This window comes from Caloenas nicobarica, chromosome Z (assembly GCF_036013445.1).
Source record: "Caloenas nicobarica isolate bCalNic1 chromosome Z, bCalNic1.hap1, whole genome shotgun sequence".
NCBI classification, from domain to species: domain Eukaryota; kingdom Metazoa; phylum Chordata; class Aves; order Columbiformes; family Columbidae; genus Caloenas; species Caloenas nicobarica.
The window spans coordinates 1,054,485-1,075,438 of record NC_088284.1 but is presented as its reverse complement, the minus strand read 5'-3'; the positions used below and the strand labels follow the sequence as shown (position 1 = coordinate 1,075,438).

Below are 20,954 nucleotides of genomic sequence, written 5' to 3'. Positions count from 1 at the left end.
GGAGAGCCCAGGTTAGCACCAGGAGCACAAGCAGTCAGAACAACCCGAGTTTGGGGCAAACCAAAAGCAGCTGCTCTGGCAACAGATGGCAACTAGTAGCTGTCGCTGGTTAGAGCAGGCTGGAAGGTCTGGCTAGAAAAGCTGCACCAGTGGTACAGGCGCAAAATCCAGGTGTGCCCGGCAGGTGACAGTCACATCAGGAATCGCACAACATGGCATGGATTCATCAGATCAGGAAAAAGTATTTTCCAAATCTTTGCTTCCATTTCTCCCTCAATTCTTTGCCACAAATGTTCAGATACTACCGGAAAAAAGTGTCCTGGGTCTGACAAATAAACTAACCCTGCAGAGCGAGATGGAGTCACAGCACCCAAGTGGTACCGATCGCATGGAGGGACAGTCCCAGCCTCGGTTCACCGCACAGGAGATTTCAGAACCACCACGTCACAATCAGAACCACCACGTCACAACGCTGCTCTAAATTCCAGGCAGATGTGACTTATGCTACATGAAATGCCATGTGAATGAGGTTTTGAGGGATTGTTGGGTCTTGAGAGTTCAAATCGTCTCCCCTGTGCACAAAATATCAAAATATCTGCAGCGTTACAGCTCCAAGACCTCACGGGCATCTGAGGATAAGGAGCATTTATTCCTAAGGCAGCGCACCGCGAGCAGCACGGCCCTCGGTATTTACTCCGCATTTCAGGATTAGCTGCTATACCCATAATGAAGTATGCAGATCTATAAGGAGCTAAAAATAATGGAATAGTTATTTCTGTATTATAACCGTACGCAGACGCGTCACGGCTGTCACTTCTCCCTCCAATGAGAATTCTCTCCAGAACGAGAACACTGATGCTCCAGCCTGCAGAATCCTGCTCACAGCTTCTCCCAAACCATGGTCTCGCCTGCAAGTTCACCCAACAGCCTCGTGGTACAGGAATCACACGCACAGGCCACGTCCCAGCCTCACCCCTGCATGCTTTTGTTTCTCAAATACTCAGGAAACCCTCTTTCGGGTAGTTTCACTCCACACGGATATTTCGGCTCCATCGGTCATTTGAGACCCAAGCTGCCCAAGGACCAGCGCGGGACGGTCAGAAGCAGAGTGGCGGGGAGGAGCGCCGCACATCGGGCCAGCGTGCGGGGGATTCGTTGGGTTTCTTGTGTTTGTGGGACCACCTCTTCCAGGCTCCAAGTTTCTGTGCCAGCCTTCAGCCCGGTTCAAAGGCTCAGGGCGAAGTCCCAACGGATCAGAAAGGTTTGTAATGGAAATGCTGACAGACCCTTCAGCCCGGTGGCACTGGCAGGTGCTCCCACAATACGGGAACATAATTCAATCAAGCTTTTGGCTGACGTCACGGAGCACAAAACAACTCAAATGCTTTATGAACAGAACCAGAACCCCTGAGATTCAATTACAGTCTTGATATTCGATCAGGAGCCATACTTGGCTGTTTTTAATATAACAAAACCTTTGTACCAGTTATTTATCAAATAGCTCGATCATATTTAAAGGTACAGTCAGAGGAAAAAGTGCATCGTGCCACGTTAACCTGACAGTCCCAAATGTTCAGGAAAAAGACAGGCTTTTATTCAAGAAAAACAGCACCAGGAGAGAGTCTCATTTTTATATAACACAGAACAAAAAGAACTGAATCCCTCCTTTCTTAGGGATTACACACATGTGTAATTAATTCAGTGATTTCACTTTTTTTCCATTTTGAACCCCTAAAATTATCCTGGCAGAGGTACTGATTGCTGCGTAATGAATGTAACATGCAGTAGGGTTTTTGTTTTGGTTTGTTTTTTTAAAATAAACTTTGCTGCAACCCACAGAAATAGCCCATGGGCCTGAAAGGATCTGCTGTCATGGTGAGAATCCAAAGGTAAAATCTCCTGTTTGCAGCCTCCCTGGTTCTGCATTATCAATGAAGCACCAACCAGGGACCAACCCCTTCCACATCGGGCCGGAGAAAATGATGGCTCACTGTGCACACACACGGCAGAGCAGGATGCCCTATAGACACACAGTGAAGCAGGGTGCCCTATACGCACACACACAGCAGAGCAGGGTGCCCTATAGACACACAGTGAAGCGGGGTGCCCTATAAGCACACACACGGTGAAGCAGGGTGCCCTACAGGCACACACACAGTGAAGCAGGGTGCCCTATAGGCACACACAGCAGAGCAGGGTGTCCTATAGGCACACACACAGCAGAGCAGGGTGCCCTATAGGCACACACACGGTGAAGCAGGGTGCCCTATACGCGCACACACGGTGAAGCAGGGTGCCCTATAGGCACACACAGCAGAGCAGGGTGCCCTATACGCGCACACACGGTGAAGCAGGGTGCCCTATAGGCACACACACAGTGAAGCAGGGTGCCCTATAGGCACACACAGCAGAGCAGGGTGCCCTATACGCGCACACACGGTGAAGCAGGGTGCCCTATAGGCACACACACGGCAGAGCAGGGTGCTGTATATACACATACGTCAGAGCAGAGTGCCCTATACACACACACGGCGAAGCAGGGTGCTCTATAGGCACACACAGCAGAGCAGGGTGCCCTATACGCGCACACACGGTGAAGCAGGGTGCTGTATATACACATACGTCAGAGCAGGGTGCCCTATACACACACACAGTGAAGCAGGGTGCCCTATAGGCACACACAGCAGAGCAGGGTGCCCTATAGGCACACACACGGTGAAGCAGGGTGCCCTATCCTTGGGCGCATAGACCGGTGACAACCTGCCCTGCTCGTGGATCCCAAAGCAAGAGCCTCTTTGCCTGTTCAGAAGCTGAAGCGCATGGGAGCCTCAGCCCTGCCGGCCCAGCCCAACACGGGCACCCATGCCGGGCTGTCAGTGTCCGCCCCTGCGGCGCAGACGCCCTGATGCAGATCTCCGGTAAAACCCTGAGCGAAGGAAAGGAAACCCGGATGCCAGCCCCACCGAACCCAGCTGAAAACACGAGCGAGCGTCTCTCCGCGGGGCCCTGCTGAGACCGCGGAGCCCGAGGCACCGCCAAGCACCACATCCAGCATCTTCGCCTCGGAAGCCTTTTTACCAGGTGAAAAGAAAATCATTATATTCAACAAATCAAGTCTTCGGGGATTAGACAAATTCCACAAGAGTGCTCTGCAAATACAGCAGCGCGTGTGAAGCGTTGTTTCCAAAATAGATCAATACCCAGCACAGGCAACAATAGATTGCAGCTACGTACTGTCATTACAACCAATAGTAGTCTTGAAAGACACGGTTAAACGGCGACTGTCACAATAGCTCTCACACGAACAATGCTGTTACCGCACCTTCACATGAAACACCTTCTCACTGCTCTGAAATCCACCAGGATAAACCCATTTTTAAATACACCTGCTTGTTTGATATGCAGATCAACCGCACTAGTGTTTGCCTTGGCAGAAAGAGTAAATATGCCCACCTTTCTCAACACTTTTCCTATTTCTCTAAAGTTTGCTAAGAAAAGAAATTACACAACAGCCTTTCAAAACATTAGGAAAACTATCTAAGAATTTGGTCGGTGCTACCCCCCTTTGCCCGGAGGCACTGGGCAAAAGCCTGCACTGCAAGCATGTTGAAGAAGAAAACCATGCGGGCTGGTGTTCCAAGACCACAGATTTGTGCCCACGCAAACCCCAAAGTCACAGGTTCCACAAGCTTTGAACGGCACAAACGGCAAGAGGCAGATTTCAGCATCTGGGCCAGATCCCGTGGGGCACACGATCCCTCCCAGACGGCCAAAAAAGCAGAGGCCCCTCAGCATCTCAGCCTGACGGGCAGCACCAGCTGAGGAAAGGCAGGCGAGGAAATTTGGGAGTGACTTTTACTTAGCAGTTAATAGTACACAATAAATAACACCAAATTAAATTATTCAAGGGACTCGTTTGAACTGTTGTTATTCCTCCTGCCTTCCGAGGTGCAAGAGGAACTCTCCGGACTATCTACAGACGCTGGCAGATGGTACGTACTCTTACATGTATATTAATTTTATATGCCGACATCTTCAGCAGGACATGCCAAAGCCTCCCAGGCTGCGCCGGCTCTTCTCTCTGTGACCGCACAGCGAGCTTATGGAACTGGAAACTGGTGTGAGCGGCGACGGCGCGATGGGGCCGGGGGAGCAGCTCAGCTCAATAGGCTGCCTCTGATTCCAGGCATTAAACAAAAAATTCACTCCTTGAAAAGTAATTTCTACTCCTTTTCAGTTCTACTTCAATTATGTCCACCTCCCCGGTGTCATTTATCTGGGAAAATTTTGGTAAAAGATCTTTAAACCATGACAAATACATACCCTGCCCCTTATTAAACAATTGCAGATCTGTTATCTTGGCTTATGGGAACTGATCTAAATAACATCATGATATCAAACACTGAAAACCACAGGCCTGGGGCCACCGGGGCTCTACTCTTTTTCTGGGTCTTGCAAAGACACATATTTCCAGATACAAAATGTAGTTTACCATTAGAAGTAAATGTTTGATCTGTAAAGCTTACAAAACGACTTTGTTTATCATAGCAGATGAAAAAAAAATAGAATAATTTTAAACTCAAAACAAAACTGTTTATATGACAGCTTTTAGTGCTCCATGATTCTGTGCATTTAAGAGAGATTCAAGCAATTAACAGCATAAACTTTCATTACATAGTTCTATTATATATGTTTATGTGACTTAGTTGTTCATCTGTTATTTAAGTGATCTGCTCGTTACAATAGTATGGCAAAGATATTTGCTGATCTTGTCAAAAAATGTCAAGCAGTTCATTCACAACATTCCTGGGATCCCAAAGCATGTGCTCAAATCCTTTTACCTACTAGGTAAGTAAAATATCAAAGCAATTCCCAATTCGGTAATGATTTAAATCATGGGGGACAGAGCTGCAGCCAAAATACAAGCGTAAGTGGTGGAAGACTGAAAGATAGGCACAATTATTTGTGCCTATTTAATGTTTCTTGGGAAGTCAGTCAACGGGAGCGGCGTCTGCCTGTGACAAGAGTCAGGTTGAATTTGGGAGCGGTACGAGCACAAACCCAAGGGGAAGAAGCCAGATTGTAGCTCGTGTGCTCCCAAATGCTTTTTTTTCTTCTCCACGTCCCTTCCTGACCACGGTACACAAGGTTTGTACTCCTGCCCAATTCCAGTTCAGCCCCAGGTTCGCTGGTTCGCAGCCCCTCTGCTCACAGGTACCTTGTGCACCGTTTCTGGTCCCGCTCCGTTTGGCAGGGCCAGCACAAACCTCTCCTCCAAGTGACGTTTGGCTGGATCTGGCCCCCAAGCATTTCAGCCTCTCAGACAGCTCATGTCTATGTTTTTGAATTATTAAATATAGTCAGCACTCTTGACAAGGTAGACACGCAATGATTATGACAAGAAGTACTTCCAAAAAAGCTGCAGTATTCAACAGGAATGACCGAACCGTTTCAGCTGCAATTCTCTCAGATCAGATCTGACGCAACCTTTCTGCAGAGGATTTGTTCAGACCCTCTTCCCTTTAATAAGGCTGGTTTTCTTCCAAAATCAGAATTCAAGGGGATTTTTGTTGTTGTTTGCCAAGATAGGACCTTAGCTTCCAGATTTAAATGTATGTGAGCAACTGTAGGTGGCTGTGTCCTCTGCAGGATACACTCAGTTTGCCACTGGGAGCAAGACACAAACTCTCTCCTTTGTAACTAAATATTTAGCTCCTCCAAGTATGTGCTGCGGTGTCTCGGGCCAATTCAAATACCGTAGCGTGGGTCTTTCTCTGCCCCCACAGCTCTCCCTTCCCCAGGACGCGGAGGGGAGGAGGATCGAACGCTTCACAAGTAAACATAGCTGCAAGGATGGGAGGCAACGAGCATTCTTCTTCTTCTTAATCATAATTACGAAACGTTAGGGATGAGAAATATGGAAGCAGTTGCCTCCGTGTATGCGCGCAGCTGAAGCCTCCAGTATTTTTGAGCAGGCGGGAGCGTGTGGAGCGGCGGGGGCTCGGCGGTGCCGTCGCCGGTGGTGCCGTGGCCGGCGGCGCGGTGGCCGGTGCAGCCCTGGCACGGCGGCCGGTGCAGCCCTGGCACAGCGCCTGGCACGGGAACTGCTGCCACACGCACACGGAGCCAACACCCACCTCCAACCGGCCTCCTCTGCCGCGGCTGACATCCCCACCGCACCCGGACCCCCCTTCAGAGCCACCGCTGCACCGGCCACAGCCGCGTACCCACCACGCTGCTCCCTCTGCACCAAAAGCGCTTCTCTCAGCCACAACCTTAACGTTGCTCGGGGATTTGTTTTTCTTTTGAATGGCAATTCTGCATTCTGACCCCGTAACGGACCCCAGTCTTCCCAAGCCCTGGCCAGTACAGGGTGTGCAGTACCGGGACCCGGGCACATCCCGCCCCGAGCGCTACCAAAGCCTTGCCAACATAAACACTCTATTTAATTCACTTTTTCTGATGATCTCCCCAATAACAGCAAAATTATGCACCTTTCCCAGAAGGCCACACTCCAAAAAATGAACTGCACTTTTTCATATATATATATATATATATATATATTTGGTTATAATTTACTTACAGACACATCCAAAGTAAAAAACAAAGGACCTCAAAACACCAAGCTGTATTAATTTGTCAGCCCTGTTATTCTAACGCAGGACAAGCCCTAATCGAACTAATGGCAAAATTGAAAGCAAGTCTTTAAATCCTTTAAACAGACTTAGCTCTATTCAGTCATGTCTGTGCTAGCAAAGGTTTTAGAATTTTTGATTTTTTTGTGCAATAGGAACAGCCAGTCGTAAGGATTTGGTTATTCTACTGCTACTCCCACCCACACAATATTCAAACATATACATAGTGGGCAATCTGTAACAGATGCTTGAAAACGTAGGTAAAATTAAATACTTAAAATAGAAGAAGCAGAAATTGAACATAATCAGGAAGATGTGGGCTTTGATTAACAGTTTGAAAACTGAAATATGCCGAATGTGACAGACCTGGCAAATTCTTTAGCACCACAATTGTCGCAAAACTACCTCAAAATCCATTCCCAAAAATTAGGCACCAGCAATCATCATCCTCCCCTTACTTTACAATGGCTCACACTTGGATTATGGCAAATGCTTTTACTGCGGAAGCTAAGGTAAACTATTCAGAAAATTTTAGAAGATCTGGGAAAATTGCTTTTATTTTGGCAACTGTCCTGAAAAAAGGGGAAAAAAAAAAAAAAAAGAAAGGAAAAAAACCCAAACAAACCACGCTTCATTCTAATGTAAGTGTATTGTTCAATTTAAGTAACAGGTATTAAATCACTTTACAAATACAATATAAATTTGAGGTAACTGCAGGGGTTGTTTTCTTAAAAGCCCTTGCAGTGTTCCCCAACCTGGCGGTCCAGGTCAGTCTCTACAGCAGCATGGCTGAATTGTTTTAGTGCTCTCTGCTGAACACCTGCAAACATCAAACAAAAACTCCTGGTCCTTTACTGGGTTGACAAAAGCCTTTCATGTGAAAAATGCTCCATGGGAATGTCACGGCTGTGGCTCAGGTTACATTCCTTTCTCCCTTGCAGCCCTCACCATTTCTTAACATAGTAAGAAGCCACGTTTGTGAAATTGAAGATTAAAAGGAAATGTGGCTTTACTTTATTTTCATTCACACATTACAAATCACAATAGAGCATCATATATTAGATGAGTAAAAAGCTATTAAGATGACTTTAAGCATGAAATATTACCACACTTCCTAAAGCACAGTTAGTTTCACTTCACTGCTTGGGATTACTTTTCTTTAGGGTGTTTTGGTGGGTTTTTTTTTCCTTCTCCCCTCTTATAAAAGTAGTTCTGGGTTGATGCAGAGGAATGACATCTGTGGCTCCCCACCTCAGTGAACATAATTTTTAAAGGAGGACCGCTAGGAGAAGGTCAGCTCAAACTTCAGAAGGGCATCTGTCCAGGAGGAAAACCAGGCTGCCTTCGGGTGGCTAAAATCCCCCGTTATCAATAGGCATAATTAGAATAATAAACGGTGTTCGCGTGTTATTAACAGAGCTATCTCTAAGCCTTCCATCCAGCCGCAGCAGACAGGTCGCGCAGCAGCTGGTACCCAACCTGGATGTCTGGAGCCCTGGCTCACGCAGCCCCGCGCACCCCTGGGCAGGAGCGGAGAACAAAGGCACGCTGCGGCCCCACGGCGGCCCCGGCACCCCACACCTGCAGCCCCACGGCTCCTCTGACACCACCCCGCGCTCAGCACCGGCCTCCCTGGCTGATGCCCAAGCAGCAGACACCCATCGAGCAAATCCAGACGGATTCTCCCGTGCCATTGTGCAAACGCTCGGCCGACACGCGGGCACGTTCCTCTCTCGAGCCGGGTCCCTCACCCTGCACCAGCAGAGCTCGGTGCGTTCACACATTCACATGTTCTCCCAGCGTGGGAGGGTTCAGGCGCTATTTTAAATGGTCTCTGTCTCGATATGACTAACTTACTCCAGCTCATTGCATTCTTTGTATGTCTGAAACGACGTGTCAAAGTCACTTCAAGGCTTTCAGATTTAGAGACAATAAAAAGCAATAGGACCCCCTAACTTCACTCCCTGTTTGGATTTGCTATCCTGTGCATTTCTGATCAAAATGACTGCATAGAAGAGGTTTACGATGCATTTACCAAATATAACTATCTGGTCAACTGCTGTTAGACCAAGTGTTTAGTTGCTGTACTGCCTGGTATATAAGCAACGACAAACTGATTTGTCTGGCACAAACACTCTTTGCTTCTCTCCGGTGAAAACAAATATCGTGACTCTTATTTATTTGGTTAAGTCAGTTATTAAAACTCCGTAATTCACAAAATGACAAAAAACAGGATTAAAATCTTTAACTTGTGAGATATAAGGCAAATTACATTTGGAAAGTTATTCGAACCTAACAGTAAAATTCTCCAAGTCACTATATTCGTAATATAACCAAATTTGTGAAGATAAAACAAAAACACGTCATTATTTTGAAAGTCTGAATAGACTGAAATTCACAAAATGGGTGCTTAATAATTGTAGGCAGTGTTTGATCTAGTATTTTAAACATTTACATTACAGACTACCTTCAAACGAGGATGTCCTTCTTTGGAAATAAAAAGTTAATTGACGTACCAGCACATTTAATAAAAATGGCTATACTGAATGCACAGAGAGGTTCCTTTAACAGAGCACAAACTGCAAATACCAGGCACGAAACTATATGCAATGACGTGTTTGTATCTAGATATCCACTGGCAGTTTGCAGAGAAGACTTGTCCAAGTCTCCCATCTGCCCGAGCCCAGTGCTGTGTAACAACAGCCCGGCCAGAGCGCTGGGATTGCAAACACCACACCTCGCTGCCCGAGGTGGGCTCGTGTCCTGGCCAAACACGCATCCTCTCAAACACACTGCGTCCAGAGCAAGGACACTGCAAACGCCCAAGGATCTTTGCTGGCTTTACTTCTAATTTGCCAGGCACGTAAAAGCCTCTGTCTCAAACTTGAGTTGCCAGACAATTATTGGACACCTACGTTGTACCGCAGAGGTCCGATACTTCTTTTGTCATCAAACAGGGCTCCTGTTTGTGTGAAATGCACAAGTTGCCCATATAGCACCACTACAGCCACATAAACAAAAAGACCTGCAAATCTTCCAGCTACGTAGCAGGGACGCTTCAAAAGCAGTCAAATATTTACAAGGAAAATATTTAGAAAGAAAATGGCCTAATTTCCACCAGGAAAAGAAACTAGCCTGAAGATTTTAATTCACTGGAAAATATTCCATCAGCAAACGGCGATCTCTAATACTAAAGAGTTCTTTTCCCAGAAGAGGTTGGTGTTTATACTCGGGTACTTGCTTATTTATTTATTTAATCGAAGCAGCCTTCAATTCTTATTCACAAAATTAATTCCCACGCAACACGTTTTGATTATAATTTCTGACATACAAAAGAAATAGTCTGTAAATAAAAATCTCTAATGTTCAATTTAAAAAAGAAAAAGATTTAAACTAGCTCACCTTGAAGAATTATACAGAGGAGAAGTTTAGGGGTTTTAAAAAAAAAAAAAAAAATCATAAATGTATGGAAATACTGTGAAAATGTCCCAGTCTTAGGGAAATAATAATAATAATAGCCAGCACTTAGGAATAATTCCACTCAAATCTGAATGAATCTGCTCCCCAAAAGAGATTAACACAACCACAACAAAGGTAATGCCTACGGATAAATAACTAACAACATTTTAACTATATACGAAACAAAAATTTTACATACTTGAGCCAGTAAAATGTCCACTTGCCAAGGAAGTTGGTCCATTTTTCCCGCTGCTCACAGGAGGTGAAAACATCTAAAAAAAAAAAAAAAACAAAGAGGCATTACTACTGGAAAACAAGAGATTCCCGAGTCCGCTGTTAGTCAAAAGTTCCTTCCACGTCCGCTCTGAACCACGGCAATAGTTTCTCCACCACGAACCATCATTGCCCACAGCCCTGCGAGGCAGCGGCTGTTTCTCGCAGCCCCCCAGCCCCGTCACTGAGGTGCCTGAGGTTCCCCAGCCCCCCAGCCGCGCTGCCCGTCCCCAGGCTGGGCAGCGGGGCTCGCTCCCCTCGCCAACTCTCACGCTGACAAAGGCAAAAAAAAAAGTTTTTCGTTGTTGAAACCTTGGCCATAAATGTAGCAATGTCCATTTCCATCCCGCTCTAGGATTTGCCTGGCATGTGGGAACCCAAATAATAATAATGCAAAGTGCCACCTGCCCTAAATTCTCATTTCGTCTCTAGCACAGAGCAACTGGAAGCGCGGCTCTCTCCCTCTCCCCCTCTCTCTCCCTCTCTCTCGCTCCCTCTCTCTCTCCCCAGCATTTATTTCGACCCTAATTGGTTTCTCTCTTCTTCGACGTGTCTAGTGGATAATACGCACCTTCCCTGAGTCAGAGCCTGCAAAAAGCGAAGGAACAAATGGAAAAAGTGCAGCAAGCAAAAGAGGGGGCTGCGAAGCTGGCTCAGGCTGCGGCTCCTGGGCCGGGCTCCCCCGGCCATCCCTCCCCAGCAGGGCACGGGGGCTGCGGGCACAGGGCAGAGCGGAGCGGGATGGAGAGAGGGGCCTGACATCCTGGGGGAGGAGGGCATGGCAGAGGAAGGAAGGGGCTGGGAGGGGGGGAGCCTGACAAAACTAGACAAGTGCACACGTCCGGATTCACGTTTGGCCTCTACCAGCCCAGCCACGAGCAGCCCAGACTAAAAGGACTTTTTTTTTTTTTAACTTATTAAAAAAAAAAAAAAGAAAAAAAAAAGCACCATCTACACCATCTAGCTGGGGGGCTTCGGAAAAGATCGGAGCAGTTTTAATGACAGCAGAAGCCATACGAGATTTCAGTGAAAACTTTAAACTGAGACGGTCATGGATTTCTTTGCACTTTCCGTGTGCCAAAAAATGAAACAAGGGAAGAACCGAAAATAGAATATAAGCAACTAATTAGCAATTAATTAGTTCACGTGCCAACAACGCTATAAAATGTAAAGCACAATAAAAGTGCTCGATATTGTTATTAACTAATGATGAGAAATGTTCGTTTTTAAGGGCATCTCTTTTTGTATGAATTATTTTAGACATCCAAGACATTAACATAAGCTCTGAACACAATTACATCTCCCATCACATACAATAAGAAATAACAAAAATGCTCTAATTTTTGTTTTTCTTTTTCTCCTTTTTTTAGCAAAAAGATATTTACCACGGTTCTAGCTGCTGATTAAAAATTGCCCAATGTACTTAGATCACAGTTTTGTTTTGGTTTTGTTGGTTTGCTTTTTGGTTTTGGTTTTTTTCTTTCTTCAGTTTAACAGATCAGCTAGAAGATATTTTTTACAGCTGTTGTTAATTTCCACCGTTGTTTCTTACCGCACTGAAATCCAGTAAATCACTCAGTTCTTTGTCCGTCCCTAAGGCAGCCATTCGCTGTTGGTGATGCATTTTAGCAAAATCACACAAACCTAGAAACATGGAAATAACCGCAATCAGAAACCCAGTCCCGAGCCTTGCAGGAAACACAATCGGGTTTTTCAGGGGGTGGGTAGTTGAGAAGAAGGGAGGGGGAAAAAAGATGGAGGGGCAGCAAAAACAACAACAACAACAACAAAAAAGCGATATTGTATTTCCAAAGAGGCGATGGAAACCCGGTAACATCCACTCTAAACCCAAATCCGGAGGAGAAAAAAGAAGAGAAAGCCTCGCTCCCGGAGCATCATTTATGCAACAGGAGGTTCAGCGAGGAATGAATGAGGATCCCAGGGAAGGAACTACAGCCATCCGCTCCCAACTTTTTCCCTTCTCCTTCTTCCACTCAAAGTAGCGTTTCGAGGCAGAAAGAGCGATAACAGCAATTAAAAAAAAATAATTAAAAAAAAAGCAAAGTCGCAGGCTACGGAGGCGCCGGTGCGGAGGGGCCGGGAGCGAAGCAGAGAGCAGCCTTTGCCAATTAGCCCCAATTTCTAATTTGCGGCGAGGAAAGCGGGGGGACGGGGGGGGTCAATAACAACAACCCAGCAGCGGTTCGGGCCTGTGCGGAGTCATCGGTGCCTGCGAGCGCCGGGGGAGGGGAGCAGGAAGGGAAGGAAGGGAAGGAAGGGAAGGGGCGCGGAGCCGAGCCGAGCCGAGCCGCCCCCCGCCGGCCGGGCCCCCCTGCCCCGGGCCCCCCGCCCGCTCCGCGCCCCCGGCGGCTCCGCGCCCCCGCGCCGGGGGTTGCGCGGCCCTGTGCGCGCCGCGTCCCTACCCGCACATGGAGCGGAGCGCAGCGCAGCGCCCGGCCGCCTCCCGCACTTTTTTGCAGGGATTATACTTTAAATTTCCCCAGCTCGCGTATATACACATGGCAAAGCGAGTTTATACGAGGCTGCAAATACACGTGACGCGGAGACTTGGCCAAGAGGAACAATATTTTTTTTTCCCCTCTCTTGTATTATCCACTCCATTTTTTTTTTTTTTTATTTTGGTTTGTGATTTCCCCCCCCCGCCGCCCCGCCCCTGCCGCTTCAAACCCGAGGTTTTCGATTTACATTGCTGCAAACTTTGCAAAATCAAGTTTCTGGGGCCGATGCCAGCGGCCCTCTCCCCCCCTCCCTGCATGTTATACTTTTATTTTACATTTTGCCATTGCAGGCCCGACACACTCCACAAAAAAAACTAGTTCGACTTCATTTTCCGGTAGGAAATAAAGCACCGAGTTATCACGCTCAGCGTTTGCACCTTAGTGTCTATTTTACACGTGTAATTGCACCGTGTATCTACAATGTATATATTTATATCTATTTATACGCAATTCTGTGTGCACGCACGCGGTGTATTTCCTAGTTGCATTTAAACATCGTATAACTTGCACCTCTTTTTAAATAACACATTGGGATCGACAATTATTAAAAAAAAAAAAATACAGACAAGTTACTCTAACAGCAAAATTTAACTTTACCTTAAATGGCCACAAATATGTTCACAATATTCCAAGGAAAAAAAAATGAACAAAAATTTAAAAAAAAAAAAAAAAAAGGAATCTTCTGCCAAAGTGCTTTATTATCTCACACGTGTGTGACCCTCCAAAACCAGGAAAAGTGTGTCAGTGCTGCTCCGGGTACTCCAGGCTTTACAGGCTCCCTACACCTGGCTTTGTTGGGATCTGGGCTCCCCACCCAGCCGGCCGAGCCGCCAGCCAGGAAACCGACAAAAAAAAAAAAAAAAAAGGAGAAAAAAAAAGAAAAAAGAAAAAAGAAGGTCCGACAACTTTTCCCTCTTTTGTTTTTACAAACACATGGTGACTGACAAAGTGCGAGCGCCGTGGCGGCTCTCGGGGACTTTCCCCTCCGTCCTTCCTTAAAAAAAAAAAAAAAAAAAAAAAAAAAGGAAAAAGCCCCCGAGCGAGCGCGGAGCCGCCCGTCCCAAAGTTGTTCCAAGTTTACAGCGCTCTCCTCCTCCTCCTCCTCAGCAGCACGGCCTCCCCCGCGGAGACGCGGATAATCGCATCTTTCCCGGGCAGACACATCGCCAGCCGCTCACATCCGGGCAATGCCCGCCGCCTTATAAGCGCCGCCGCCGCTCGCAGACAATGACGAGGAGGGAGGGAGGCGGGCGGGACGGACCGACCGACCGACCGAGCGACCGCCGGGCCGCGCGGGGCCACCAAGATGGAGGGACCCGCCGCCCCGCGCAGCGCTCCGCGCCCGCGCAGCCCCGCGCAGCCCCGGGACACGCGGGCAGCCCCGCGTTTGGGGGGGCTCTGCACGCCCCCCGCCCTGCGCGCCAACCTGGCAGGGGGGCTGCAGGCTGCTGCTGCTGCCAGCCGAGCGGCGGGGCCGGGGGGTGCTTGGGGGGGGGTTAATAAAATCGCAGCAGAGCACATCGTTCTGGGGGTGCACGAGCCGCTCTGGCCGTGCGCAGAGGGCTCTGGTGGTGCACGAATCAGTGTTAGGGTGTACAAACCATTTTGGGGGTGCACGAAAAATTGTTAAGGGGCACAAACCCTTCTGGGAGCACACAAACAGTTCTGGGGGTGCACAAACCCTTCCGGGGGTGCACAAACTGCTCCGATGGTGCACAAGCCGTTGTGGCAGTGCACAAACTGTTCTGGTGGTGCACAAACCGTTCAGTGGGTGCACAGCCTGTTTGGGGGGTGCACAAACTGCTCCTGCAAATGAAACCGCAGAAGCGACAGGGAAGGGCAAAGGGAGCAAAAGGGCAGGAGGGGCCGAGGAGGGGAAGGCGTGAGGGCAGGAGCCGTGCAGGTGGGGGCCCGGCTGCAGGGCCCAGGCCTGGCAGGGGCTGGAAACAAGCGGGGTGCTGCTGGGGCAGGGGCTGCAGACCCCAATTCCTCTGCTCAACAGCTCACTCAGGGGTGATGAGAGACCCTCTGGTGAACGAGAGGCCACCATGCACCCGTGTTGCTCTGCTCGGCCTAGACAGGAAGGTGTAAACTTAAAAGGAGTAGCAGGAAAGTAAGGGTGTTCTGGGCCAGGAGGGCCATCGGGGGTGGCACCAGGGTGCCACGTTGCTGCGTGGTGAAGGCGGCCGTCCCTGGGGCCTACCCAGGAGACACCGCCAACACATCCACCCCCTGTAAAGCTGAACAGCTTTCAAGTGAGAACTGTCCATGCCCCGCTCCCATAGACTCCTTTCTCAGGAGCCCCCGAAGCCACCAGCACCCCCGTTTCTCACTTGGAAGGCCAATGGCATCCTGGGGTGTATTAGAAGCGGGCTGGTTAGTAGGTCGAGAGAGGTTCTCCTTCCCCTCTACTCTGCCCTGGTGAGACCTCATCTGGAATATTGTGTCCAGTTCTGGGCCCCTCAGTTCCAGAAGGACAGGGAACTGCTGGAGAGAGTCCAGCGCAGCCACAAAGATGATGAAAGGAGTGGAGCATCTCCCGTGTGAGGAAAGGCTGAGGAGCTGGGGCTCTTTAGCTTGGAGAAGAGGAGACTGAGGGGTGACCTCATCAATGTTTATAAATATATAAAGGGTGGGTGTCACGAGGATGGAGCCAGGCTCTTCTCGGTGACAACCAACAGTAAGACAAGGGGTAATGGATTCAAGCTGGAACACAAGAGGTTCCACTTAAATTTGAAAAGAAACTTCTTCTCAGTCAGGGTGACAGACACTGGAACAGGCTGCCCAGGGAGGTTGTGGATTGTCCTTCTCTGGAGACATTCAAAACCCGCCTGGACGCCTTCCTGTGTAACCTCACCTGGGTGTTCCTGCCCTGGCAGGCGGATTGGACTAGATGATCTTTCGAGGTCCCTTCCAATCCCTAACATTCTGTGATTCTGTGAATAATGGTTCAGCGAGAGCACTCACCTGCTCATCACGCTTCGAGTTGAGCTGCGGGCCCTCCTGGAAGTCAAGCTGAGTCGTCTCCTGTTCCCAGCGGATTCTGAACAGAACGTGCAGTTTGGGCGTGTTCGCAGGCCCGGGCACGTGCTGCGAGGATAGCCAGGACGGGTGGCCCTGCGTGGGACGTGGATCTGCAGAGCCGCGATGGTCTCCGCAGCTCTAAGTCATCCAGGCGGGACAGGCACGCTGGATGCTTTGGGTGCCAGAAGAAGGCCAAGGCACAGACAACGTGGGCAGTCAAGATTTTGGCCTCAGGAGACGTAGGGGGACATTTAAGGGACGGTGTACACAGACAATATGACTTACTTTTTCTACCATATTGGCTTCAATTGGTCTTCAATGACTGCCCTGACGGCCAGAGCGCCAAGTTCAGTGAGGCTCTGAGGCTGGATCCATTCCTGAACAAACCCTGTGACAGCCGCTGTGACCCGGCTGCGTTTTATCACACTCCCCAACGTAGATGTTCCTTCGGACGCCCTTTAGTTGAAGGGGAGACGTGCAGAAGCAGCAAGAGCAGGATGCCCCGTGAGGGCAGACAAAGTGGTGTGGCCTCAGCGCAGAGGACGGCACCGAGTCCCCCGGCCCCGGCGCGGGTGGCGGGCCGCAGTCCCCCGGTCCCCCGGCAGGATGGCGACAGCCGCAGCTCCACCACCACGGCGGATCTCCTCAAAGGTCAGTACCTCGCGGGGGAGGCCTGAGGCTGCCTGGGCTGTCCCTGCTGTGTGGAGCTGTGGTGCTGCGGGCCGGGCCCAGGGCCCGGCCCGCAGTGGCTCCGGGTGGCTTGTCTGACTGGAGCTGGCAGGGCCCGGTGACAGCCTTCCCGCCGCTGGCTCCCACCCTGCCACAGGGGCCGGCTCCCTGTCCCACAGGCCGCCGTGGGGACAGGGACGTGCCCCCGGCTGGCTGCCGGGCGGTGCGAGCCCGGGGTGCCGTCCCTCGAAGGGACATGGGTGGCCTTCTGAGGGTGTGAGGCGGCAAAGCCCCCGGGAGCACGGCGGTGGAGGCACGAAGGTGCGCGGTGTCCTTGTCCCCAGCCAGGGGACAGGTCTGGCGGCGACGGCTCCTGGTTCGCTGTACCCAGAGCTGGGTGCCGGGGGGCTCGGCAGGCTGGTAGGGCTCAAAGCACAGCCATTTCCCTCTATTTTTGAAGTTTCCCTATCTGTGAGTTGTTATTCCCTTGGCACCAACAGTGGTCTTAGCGCTATACATGGTACAAAGAAAAGACAGGGCTGGTGCCAAATTGCTTATTGTTTAAAATGCGGATTTTTTTTTTTTTTTTCCTCAAAGTGAATCAATATAGAGAAAACCAGAGGAAAAAAAAAATAATGTGAGCCCACAGAGGGGAGACAAGGCTTTATTTAGTTATTTAACCCAGTAATGCATGTAGGATCTCCAGATACCACTGAAGAAATGAAGCGTTGGTAGATATTAGGCTGGGGAGAACAGGGCCTGGTGAGTCCCACTTTGGATGCTCATTCCCAGGGTCACATAAGACTTCACACGTAGTAACACAAGTGAAGCTGGTTTCTGTAGCAAGACTTTGTCTTTCTGGAGTACGCTAGGTTGGCAGACTGAAAATTAATGCAGAAGCTACAGTCAATAGTGGGCTTTGGGCTTTTGTTTTTAAATTAAGTAGGAAGAGGAATAACACAACTGCCGTACTGGCCTCAGAATTATTTATCTTGTGATTTTAATCCACTGTATTTTATACTGTCCCCATATGTTCAGTTTTCAGTGTGCCACGGAATTTTGTGTGGACAATTCACAAGTGCAGATGTTGCTGCGGACCGAGAGGGGCTGCTGACAGTTGGGTCTTTTACCACCTCAGAAGACATATGAAGCAATTTGGAACAATGTGCTGCTAGCTGAAGTGCTCTGTTAACATGGTAAGTGGGGCTACAGGTCCAAGCGTTAGACAAAAATTCACGTCTTGAGGTTCCTGACCGTGTCCATTAACTATATATCTCCAAATAAATTTTTTCACCCTGTCTGTAGACTTCGATGGCAGGATAGCAAAGTACTAAACTGTGTTCTGCTCCAGTTTGGGGATACGACTGTGCCCTTTTTCATGCCTATAAAAATCCATCAAAATGTGGATTTATAAACGCATTAAAAAGTTGAGCGTGCACATGTTCGGTGGATACTCTTTATGGATTTGCAGATAAACTCTTTGGAAATTTTATCAGGGTATTTTGAAAATAAATCTATTAATGTGTCGAAGCGCTGTGTTGCTACACTAATTGGTGCCATGGAAGAACCCATGTGGAAATTGCTAATTCTGGCAGCGTGGCAAGCACAGCCACCGTCCGCTTCCATTTGCGAGTCCGAGGGCCAGGCACCAAATGACGGTGACAAAACGAGCGGCTGCAGGGCACTTCATTCAGCGAGTGCAGGGGACCAGGCAGGAGCCCTCTGGAAAAAAATGGCACGTGATGAAGTAATGAATGCCCGTGTCAAAAATGTGCGCTGAAGGAGCTGGCTGCAGCGGCGGCTTTGGTGCTGTCCTGTCCAACACCGCAGCCATGCTGGTGGAATGTCCATGAGAAGTTGCTTCTCCCGGGGCTTCCGTGGCCACGCTCAGCCCAGAGCGTGCGGCACCATCCCCGTCTCGCCCCAGCAGGATTTTTGCCTCCCGCAGGGCAGTGACAGCGCGGGAGCAGGATAGAAGGGGCTGGGCTCTGCTGCTCAGCGGGGTGGCTCTGCACAAGCAGATAAAAAGAGCTGTGTTGGGGCCAGGATAGTAATTAAGACAGAGGTCTTTTCTGAGCTTCTCTTCTGGTGAGTCATTTTTAAAGGAACGAAGCTGAAACCACAACATTATTGCCAATGACTCCTTCCATGGGTGTTGCCTTTCTTTGCTTGGAAATGCTTTAAGCAATGTGTAGTGAGAGGTAATTTTTTAAAACTGTGTATTTTTGGCACCGAACCAAGAACATATCTGTGTTCTGCCCAGAGGTAACACCTTGCAGTTGTCGCTCCCTTCGCTTATTTGCTATTTAAGACTGAAAACGGGCACAGGATTGGAGGCCCAACACATGCATAAAATGTTACACTTTATTCATGACGGTGGTTCAGATACTGAGTGCTAAACCACCAGAATAGAAAAGCAAGTCAATAGTTTTCACAGGGTCAAAGACCTCCTGAGTTTCTTTCAAATAGCCTAATGCTGGGATGCGCAGCCAGTGCTCTGTGAAGCTGCACCATGCACGAACTCCCCGCTCGTGTCTGCGCCGATGGTCCGTGCAAGTGCCAGGGAGCCAGCAGGAGAAAATTTAGGGACCCTTCACCAAAACCAAGTCCAGGTATTGCAGAGCAGTTCTAAGAGAAAACCTGAGAAGTGTTTGATCCAAAGATGGCAGTGGCATGTATTTTTCGGCTACATAACACGTGCCTATGAAAAAGTTACTACTGGTCCTTTTTTTCGGGAGAAAGTCAGGATTCGGGTTGGGTGAATTATAAACTGGTAAAAATTGTTATTTCTCTTCTTTCACTTGCAGCTGCTTCAACACACAAGGGTATTCTCTGCCTTCAGAGCCGGGGAGCGGAGCCACGGCTTGGAGACCACGGGGAGCTGGTGGTGCGGTGGGGACCCCGGCGTGTCCCCTCAGCCACCCCGGACCGCACCATCCACACCTGCTGGCGACACAGCAGGTAGGGACTCACTCGGCACCAAACTGGGGTGGGAATTTTAAAAAGAGGGTTATGAAAGGCTTCCAGAGCTACCCAGTGGTACCAGTGTGCATCCTCACTTAGACTCCCTTTAGCAATAAACTTTATTTTAGAGGCTAAATCTATAGGTATAGGTTTAAGGTAAGTAGTGTGGTTTAGTAAACATACATCCAGTACAGTCTCATTTCCACAGAAACAAAGGGACCAAATTAATATAACTTTACTAATTTCAGTACATTTTAACTAAGAATAGCTTTTGTGTATTGCCTCAAAAATATTTGTTCTCAGATTTTTGTGGAAAGATAACATAGGAGAAAGAAAAATGTTCTTCTGTACTTCTGTGAATTCCTATTAAAATTTGGTTTACTTTCTTATTCCCTAGTGGAAGGGTATGTCTGATTTCAATTAAAACGAAATGTCATCATTTTCGGACATACTGCCTAGTTTTAATGTCTGTTAGGAGAAGACGGCAGATTTGGGAAAGGGCTGTAGGGCCGGGCGCTTGGTGGCTCTGGGCGGTCGTGGCTCCCTGGAAATGCCGTGTGCTGGAACACCGACAGCAGTCGCGGATATTTGGTTCTCACGAGACTGTACAGTACATGCTGTAAGTGCGGCAAGTCCACACGAGTGGATTTTAACATACAATTGCATTCAAAGCCTCATCCTACATGCTATTTTGTAATTCTAAAGAGGTTTTCCATGTATTTTATGGTTTTGCCACTTAGATTTGTCATGTAAAAAATTATTTTTGAGTCAAACTACAATGAAGTTAGTTCTACGCGTTTACTTCAGTCAAGTAAATGGGCATATGTAGGTAGTTATGGAAATCCACAGGTCATGATGACAGATTGGCTAAGAATACAAAGTGTGCAATATAGCAATTTCTTATAAAGATTTCAGCAGATATTTTTAATGTTTCCTAAAGAACAAGCATCTGGAAAAAATGTTTTTCCTCTAGAAACATTTTTGAGTTTGTTTTTTTTTTCATGAAATGATAGGGAAATTTTGTTTGGAGGTGTATCATAGCTGATTTACTTAGTAAAAAGCTAGTAAAACAAATATCTGTGTGGGTATCAGAATTACCAGCTCAAATACAACTCCATGGCCATTTTTGAAGACAAGTGTTTTTTACTAAGTAGAGGAAGAAGTTTTAAGCTATGAGATAGCACCATGACATAACTTTTCAGAAAGAGATGTGTTTGCAAAGTTTAACTCTGTGTTTCAGGAGATGTTTAGGGCCCTTATTTTTCTTATGTCAAAAATTCAACTATTTTTTTCAATTCTATTTTAAATTCTTATTTCAAATATGGACGATAAAATTTCTTTGGTCTTCGTTGAGCAGATCTTTGGCTCTGATGCTCCTGTCATTGCCGTTACCACCCTTCATTCGTCACTG

General features: G+C 48.3%; 1 protein-coding gene across 15 annotated transcripts in view; it reads right to left on the bottom strand.

The window, feature by feature from the left end:
• Positions 1–14,045, bottom strand: part of TCF4 (transcription factor 4) — a 189,771-nt gene extending 175,726 nt beyond the window's left edge. For 10 of the 15 annotated variants that reach the window (XM_065657689.1, XM_065657693.1, XM_065657692.1 and 7 more), the window contains exons 1-3: positions 13,484–14,045; positions 11,920–12,011; positions 10,294–10,366 (exon numbers count right to left, since the gene is read on the bottom strand). In XM_065657689.1, coding sequence (XP_065513761.1) covers positions 10,294–10,366; positions 11,920–11,991 — 145 coding nt within the window. In that variant the 5' untranslated portion in view covers positions 11,992–12,011; positions 13,484–14,045. Of the gene's footprint in view, positions 1–10,293; positions 10,367–10,679; positions 10,699–10,938; positions 11,098–11,919; positions 12,012–12,560; positions 12,583–12,790; positions 12,869–13,483 lie in introns of those variants that run through there. The other 5 variants (XM_065657696.1, XM_065657708.1, XM_065657690.1 and 2 more) reach the window with 4 other exon arrangements.
• Between the last annotated feature and the right edge of the window lie 6,909 nt (positions 14,046–20,954).